Source organism: Echinops telfairi, unplaced genomic scaffold (assembly GCF_000313985.2).
Source record: "Echinops telfairi isolate 266 unplaced genomic scaffold, ASM31398v2 ScPeMD7_22;HRSCAF=79, whole genome shotgun sequence".
Classification (NCBI taxonomy): Eukaryota; Metazoa; Chordata; class Mammalia; order Afrosoricida; family Tenrecidae; genus Echinops; species Echinops telfairi.
The window spans coordinates 5,534,778-5,542,912 of NW_022103919.1; the positions used below are offsets into that span (position 1 = coordinate 5,534,778).

Below are 8,135 nucleotides of genomic sequence, written 5' to 3' on the forward strand. Positions count from 1 at the left end.
CTCTGAGACTGTAGGTCTTTACGAGAGTTGGAAGCCTTGATTTTCTCCCATGGAACTGCTGGTGATTTCAAACTGCTGACCTTGCAGTTCGCAGCCCCATGTGCAACCAGTAGGCCACCACAGCTCCAAGGCAATAATGATAGGACTGGTCATAATAACAACACTCGTAGCCATGAGAGCAGCAACAGTGGCCACCAGCACTTGAGTACTTAGCATGTGACAGACACGGTGCCTTCCACTGTGCAAATGTCATCCCATTTAATACTCACCGCAAGCCTAGAAGTTATCACCCCCATGTGGAAGGTGGGGAAGCTGAGGCTCCAACGACATAGTAGGTCTTAGTAATCGGCTTGTATGGTCAATGGTGGGGCTGGGATTTAGCCCCCTATTGCCTTGAGCCCCAAATCTACACTCTTTACCACGTTGCCCCTTGATGGTCCCATGGATGGGAACTCCAGGACATTCTCATTTAGGTGTGGACAGGGGCCCCAGCTGCACCCCAGCTCCATCCCATGGCTGTGCTGCTACCCAGAAGTGACTCAGAGCTAGGGGGGTTCCCAGCTCCCTTGCATCCATGTCCGGGGATGTCAGGGGAACAAAGTTTCCCAGGATATAAACCGTGCCTGGCTGAGCCTTGGTGTCTTCATCTGTAAAACCTAAGTATCAGAGCCCTGGTGGCATAGTGAGTTATGGATTGGGCTGCTAACCTCAAGGTCAGTGGTTCAAACCCATCACCTGCTTTCGGGAGAAAGATGAGGCTTTCTGCTCCTGTAGAGATTTTCAGCTTCAGAAACCCTCAGGGTAGTTCTCCTCTGCCCTAGGTAGTCTCTCTGAGTCAGAATGGACTAGATGGCAATGAGAGCCGCCTAAGTAAAGGAGCCCTGGTGGTGCAGTGGTTAACATGCTCAGCTGCCAACCCAAAGGTCGGTGGTTCAAATCCACTAGCTGCCCTGTGGGAGACAGGTGTGTCAGTCTGCTTCTGTTAGGAGCACAACTTTAGAAAAGCCCATGGGACAGTCCCCTCTGTCTTCCCTGGCTTCCCTGAGACAGAATCAAACCCTGTCCCATCTAAACTAGTGAAATCTTCCATGGGGAGACTCACAGTGCCCGCCAGGGGAACAAGAGCCCGAGAAATCAGACAGATTGGGAACAGAGGTTGCTGTCTAACGTGATCTCCCCCAAACTGACGTATCCCTGGGGCCCAGTTTTAAAAATAGCTTTATTGGCATGTACTTCACCAAGCACACAATTGAATCATTCAGTCAAAGTAAGAAGGGTTGTGCAATCATCACCACAATCGACTTCAGAACATTTCCTTCCGTGCCCACTGTGGTCAGCGTCCCCCAAGCCCCAGTCCCACCCCACCCTCTCCTGCCAGGCCCCTAGGTTAACCATGAGGTATAGATGTACAGTGAACCCTCGCCACTTCGCGCTTCGACTTCCGCGGCTTCACTCTATCGCGGTTTTTGCGTAACAGCGCATGCTCTGTCATGACTGCCACTGATTGGCTCAGACTGTACACGCTTGATGCCATAAATAATATAATAAATAATAAATGATAATTGTAACGTCCAAAATGTTTTACTGTATTTTCCCTTTTTCGTTTAATAAATTGGGTAATATGAGTGTAATGGTGACTAAAGGGTGTTTTTTCATGTCCTCTATGCTCTAACTACGAAAATATTTGATTTACAAATAAGGAATCCTACTTCGCAGAATTTCATTTATCATGGTAGGGTCTAGAACCGATTAACCGCGATAAACGAGGGTTCACTGTACCTATCTTTACCCTTTGACACGGAGCCCAGTTTTCAAGGAAGCCCACTAACATGCCGTGGGACAATAATGTTTGGAAGAGGTAGATCTTCCAGCGTATGATTCCACTCGGATGGCAAATCCATAGCCTCAGTCATCGCCCCCACCGCCCCCACACACCTCAGTTCCAGGGGTGGACCAGGGATGGATTAACTTTGAATCCTATTGACGGGCAGCCACAGAGGCCCTCTGGGACTTTGGGGGGGAGGGGGGGAGGGAATCCCTGGATCCCAGGCTCCTTCCTGATTCTCTGAGCTTTGCTCTTGTGCCCCTTTCCACGCCTCGCTGTCCTCCTTTCCTGACCCCTGACCCCTTTCTTGGGCCCACCTGCAGATGGACGATGCCGGGCGGTACCAGTGCCTGGCGGAGAACGAGCTGGGTGCCGTGGAGAAGGTGGTGGTCCTCGTCCTGCAGAGTGAGTGCCAGCCTCCCTGGGCCCTGGCCTCGGGCTCTTCTCAGGGCGGGGCGGGAAGTGGACACTCGGGGCAGAGCTGAGCTGATGGGCCGGGGCGGGGGCAGAGCTATGAACATCCAGACCTGGCAGGGACTGAGCATGCAAATGCAGGGGCAGCCCAAGACCACAGAGGAGCCCTTGCTGTCGCCAAGCAGCTGATCGTTCACAAATCACTATTGGAACCTCAAAGTCACCCTGCGAAACCGTCTAGATCAGAAACCCCAAGCCAACTCCTGGCATCGAGTTGATCCGACTCACAGCAACCGTATAGGAACAGGACAGGGTAGAAGTGCCCTGTGAGTGTCCGAGAATGTAACTCTTGACCAAAGGAGAAAGCCCCATCTTTCTCCCCCTGAGCAGCTGGCGGTTTCAAACTGCTGACCTTTTGGATGGCAGCCCAATGTGTAACCGCTATGCTAGCGGGGCAAACCTTAGACTTATAGGTCAAAACGCTTTAGAGAAGAGTGCATGGGGGATCATGGGCTGTGCCAAAGCAGCCAGCCCACCGCCACTGAGTTTCCAACTCAATAGGGTTTCGAAGATGGTAAATACTTCCAGGAGCAGAGCCACTGGTAGGTTTAAAACGCAGGCTGTGTGGTCAGCAGGCAGCCCAATCCTCGCCCGTGGTGCCACCCATGGGGGTCCATCATTAAGTGGACAGCTCAGTGAAATGTCACAAATCGGACCTCTCCCCCAGTTAACTCACATCCACATCAGCTCATAGAATACTCTCCGCTCCTGACTTTGGGGTTAGCTGCCCTGGGCTCACCCCACTGCGCCACCAATCAGCACTTCTGCACATCCTCCCCAACACTTGATAACACCAGTCTTCCGTGTTCACATTCTAGTGAGTATGTAAGGGCGCCACCCTGGGGTGGGGGGCGGGTATGGGTTAGGCATTGGGGTGCTAACTCCTAGAGAGTAGCTGATGGGTTGGCAGTTCAAATCCCTTGGCTGCTCTTTGGGGGAAAGATGAGGAGTTCCACTCCCATAGCGTTCTGCAGTCTCCGAGACCTTTTCTCAGGCCCCTCTGAGAGGGAATGGCCTCAGTGGCAGAGATTTGGGGGGTTGAGGGGCGGAGAGGGGCTAGTGGGTGTGTCAGGAGCCCTGGGCGGGAGGTGGTGCCGAGGTCAGAGAGCTTGGCGGCCATCAGGAAAAGCATCAGGCAACCTGCTCCCACCAAGATCCCAGCCTAGAAGACCCCAAAGACCCTTTGCTGCCTAGGGTCACCCTAGGAACGGGAACAGAGCTCGAGTTCAGGCGATGAGCTCCTAAGCAGAAGGGCTGCTCGCCGGCCCCTGACAGCACGGTGGTGTGAGGTGGCTTCCCTGTGCACTTCCAGAATGACTGATGCCACTGAGCATCTTTCCAGGTACTCGAGAGCCGCTCGTGTGCCCGTTCGGGTGAAGCGTCTCTTCGAATCTGTAGCCTCTCTTTTAATGGGATAGATTGTGTCGTTGCTGGATTCTAAGCGTTCTTTACATAAAACCAGGACACAAGTCCTGTATCAGACATAGGACTGATGATGCCTTTGGAGAGCAAAATGTGAAAATTTGATCAAGTCTACATGTATTCATTTTGTTTTGTATGAATCCTGTGTTTGGCATTTTATATATATACACACACACACACACACACACACACACACACACATATATATATATACATATATGTATTTTTTTAAATCTGTGCCTAACTTAAGGTCCTGTTCTCTTCTACACGTTTCATAGATTTCATCCTTACGTTCAGGTTTATGGTCCATTTTGAATGATTTTTTCTGTGAGGCAAGGACCTCAATTCCATGTATTCTTTCCTGCATATTGAAATCCAGTGTTTTCCCAGTACCACCATTTATTTAGGCCTTTAACCCCTCTCATTTGCATCTTATTATTTTCAGTGTATTTATGTATAGATCCTATACCTCTTTTATTACATGTATTGCTGAGTATTTTCTCCTCCTTAATTGTCCTTGGAACGACTTGGGTAGAATTTTTAAATTGTTCGCTGCTAATATGTAGAAATGCGATTGATTTTTTTACATCTTGATCTTATGCTCTGCAACCTTGTGAAATGAGTTTTGAGAGGGTTCTAGATTTTTTTGTTTGTTTAGTGTTTGGCTTTGTCCTGAGCAGATTTCTGAGGGCTTTTTGACCGTAAGGTCATGTTTAGGATGAAAGTCAATTTTGTCTTTTCCTTTCCGATCCGTGTGTCTTTAATGCCTCTTTGTTGCCAGATTGCTTTGGCTGGAACCTCCAACACAACGTTGGAGTGACCAGAGCAGACCTCCTTGCCTTTGACCCCCTTAGATGGAGAGCCTCCAGTCTTGCACCTTCAAGTGTGAGATTTGCTGCGGGCTTCTCCTCTCAAAACCAAACTCACTGCCATCGAGTTGATTCCAACCCAGAGCAACCCCACAGGACAGAGTAGAACTCCCCCCGTGGGTTTCCTTGTGGTAAGCAGCCCGATGTGTAACTAACTACACTACCGGGGCTTCTAGATGACCTTTATAAACTCAACTTTTATAACGTATGGGAAATTCTATTGTACCCCTAATTTGCTCCCAGTTTTTCCGTAGACGGAGGTAGGTTTCTGGCTCCAGACAAGTCCATCCATCCTTTATTGCACCGTTCAGCCCACTCCCACTGAGGGCAGCTATTTATGATGGTGGTATTTTGCTTACATCTTGGACCGCTCACCACAATGTCAGCAGTTCACCCCCGCTGGCCCACCAGCCGCTCTGCCGGAGGAAGATGAAGCTCCCTCTCTGCTCCCCTAAAGATGTACCCCCTGAGCACCCTAGGGAGAATTCTACTCTGTTCCATAGGGGTGCTCGGACTCAGAGTGGCCTCGACGGCACGGAGCTGGTTTGGCTGGCGGTCATGTGGATGGTTGGGTTCCGGCCTGCAGTTTTGCTGTCTGTTTCCTGTGTGCATCCTAGGATCTCTGGTTCTCTCTTCCTCCTTCACTGTCTCCTTTGGTGCTAAACGAACACGGACTGTGGTGAAGCAAAGTGAAAAGAAGGTGTGTGCAATGAGGTCAGCTATTGCCCACAGGAAAGCAAAACTAGATGCAGAATCAGCGTTGAGAACGGAACATGAGCTGGGTGGTAGGCTTGTCCTGCCTCTTTGTATTTTCTGATCTGTCGGAATGGATATGGATCACGGAAGCAGACAAAAGGGATCCTAACAAGCTGTCCCGGGCCTCCCACAGGTGCCCCAGTGTTCCAGGTGGAGCCCCAGGATGTGACGGCGAGACCTGGCGAAGACGTGGTCCTGCGGTGCCAGGCCACTGGAGAGCCAGTGCCCACAGTGGAGTGGCTACAGGCGGGGCAGTCCTTGCGGGCCAGGCGGCGGCTCCGGACCCTGCCAGACGGGAGCCTGTGGTTGGAGAGCGTGGAGGCCAGGGATGCTGGCATATACGAATGTGTAGCGCACAACCTCCTGGGGTCTGCCAAAGCCCAGGTGTTCTTGGCTGTGAGAGGTATGGGGGATTCGTGCCCAGACCCTTTGTGTCTGTTGCTTTGGGAAAGACCGGGTGCACTTCTGTGCTAGTTCCCCAATTCTTGCCTTCGGTAAGAGCCATACACTCAAGAATGAAAGCCACAGCTTCAAACTAGAAAACAAAACAAACAAACAAAAACACTGCCATTGAGTGGATTCCGAACCATAGTAACCCTGTCTGAACTGTTCCTGTGGGTTTGCAAGACTGTAACTCTTTATGGGAGAAAGCCTCATTTGCACCCTCAGAGCAGCGAGTGGTTTCAAACTGCTGACCCTGAGGTTAGCAGCCTAACACATAACCCACTATGCCACCAGGGACCCCTACCTTGCCTCCTGCAGTTTGGAGAACTGAGTCTTATGAATGCTAAGTGTTTGGATAGGGAGCCCTGACTTTTCTAGCTCACTTGACAAAAATGCATGGCATCCCTCTGGACTCTACAGCCCTAGGAAGTGGGCAGAATAAAACAAGGGCATGCAGGGTATCCACCTCCGGGCTTACTGTGAAAGTCTAAGGATTGATGTCCTGAGCTTTGTACCCTGCCTGACCATAGCAGGTGATCAGTGAATGATCCTATGTATGGTACTCCTGACCCAGCCATCTACCTGGCAGCTGCACCCTGCTCTCTTTCATCAAACCAAATTCCAAACTGAGAAAAGGACTCTGCTGAGAAACCACCATAGAAGGATTCAGGCCGGCATAAAGAACATTCACACACTGTTATTTTGGAATGGTCTGTGCCACGCGAGTAAATACTTTGTATCAGTTACTTCCATGCCCGTGGCAGACATCACTAATCTATCTCCTCCGCAATCAGTGTCAGAATCCTTCTCCATAGACTTCTCCTCCAGCCAGCGTCTCTCGACTCATTGGAAGTAGAACTGGACGAGAAATCTACTTGATACTCTAGCACGCAAAATCCACTACCAAGTAACTACAGGACCCTTTCTGGACTCTAGTCTCCCTTCTAGTCTCCTCATCTAGGCAGGCAGGGCTGGAGGCCAAAAGCAGCTCTGGAAATCCAGTGACAGGCATCGGATTGCCATTTCTGGAGAGCTTTAGGCCTGAGCAAACCCTCTCTTTATTTCAGAGCTTGGCCCCAATTCTCACCCTTGCTGGCGGAGAAGCCCCCAACCCAAAGCACTGAGCTCTGTACCTGGTCTCTTTTTTCATGGAAACACCCCCTCCATTTACTAATTGTAGAGAGGTCAGTTACTATAGAGATCTATGAAAACAAAAGTAGTTACCCACGATCCCATAATTCAATGACCTGAAATTACTTGGGCACTTATTTGGGCATATTCTTCCACACTTTTTTTTTTCTCTGAAAGTAAAAAATACCTTTTTTTTCTTCTTCTTGCAAACAGGTCAAATGAGCGGCTTCTCTTTATACTCCGCCATTTTTACTTATTACTGTACCATGGACAGCGGCATTTCATAGCAATAAGTAGGTCCATATCCTCTCTCCACTCAAAACCCACCGCCCTCGACCTGATTCCGGCTGACAGTGACTCTCTGTAAAGTTTCCAAGGCTGTGCATCTTTATGGGAGCACAAAGGGTTATCTTTCTCTCAAGGGCAGAGGGGTGCCTTTGAACCGGCAACTTTCCAGTTCGCGGTTTGATGCTTACCAGACAGCGCCAGGACGCCTGCGTCCTCTTTCATAACGTCGGGTGACTCCACCGTAGAGGAACTTTTAAAAGCGTAGTTGTTGTTAGCTTTATTACACGAGTGCTAACCGCCAGCAGGTCAGCAGCACGGTGAGGTCATGTGTCCCCTGAAGGGTTTCAGCCTTGGAACCCCTGGGGAGCAGCTCTCCTCCGTCCTAAGGATCGCCTTGAGTCAGAATCGATGAGATGGCAGCGGGCTGGTTTCCCACGTGGCTTCCCGTCATTCCACGGTCGGAGAACTTCTTTATCTAACAACACAGCTGAGTTTCCTTTCGTTCTCCATAAACTGTGGTGCGGTACCATCTTTGCATACTGGTTTGAAGATTTCTATAGGACAAATGCCTGTCAGGGGGGTGTGTGTGGGGTGTGTGTGTGTGTGTGTGTGTGTGTTTTCCCAGTATGAGAAGCACCTAACTATAATCTAAGGGCGCCCGGGTGGCACAAGTCACCTGCAATCAGCTGCTGAACCGAAAGGGTGGCAGGTACAACCCGCCCAAGCGGCATTCAGGATAGAAGGCTAGCGGAGGTGTTTCTGTAAAGATTTTGGACAAGAGAGCCCTATGGAGCGGTTCTATACATGGGCTTACCATGTGTCAGATAGACTTGATGATGATGATGTGTGTGTGTGTGTGTTTAAATTACATCTTTGAGTGATGCAATGATTCAACTGGTTAGCACACTCAACTGCTACCTGAAAAG

At 50.1% G+C, this 8,135-nt stretch overlaps 1 protein-coding gene across 1 annotated transcript in view; it reads left to right on the forward strand.

Annotated features, from left to right (window-relative positions):
• Positions 1 to 8,135, forward strand: part of HMCN2 (hemicentin 2) — a 180,999-nt gene that overhangs the window by 161,261 nt on the left and 11,603 nt on the right. The window contains exons 81-82 of the mRNA XM_013007377.2: positions 2,149 to 2,230; positions 5,480 to 5,749. Of these exons, the coding sequence (XP_012862831.2) occupies positions 2,149 to 2,230; positions 5,480 to 5,749 (352 nt within the window). The remainder of the gene's footprint in view (positions 1 to 2,148; positions 2,231 to 5,479; positions 5,750 to 8,135) is intronic.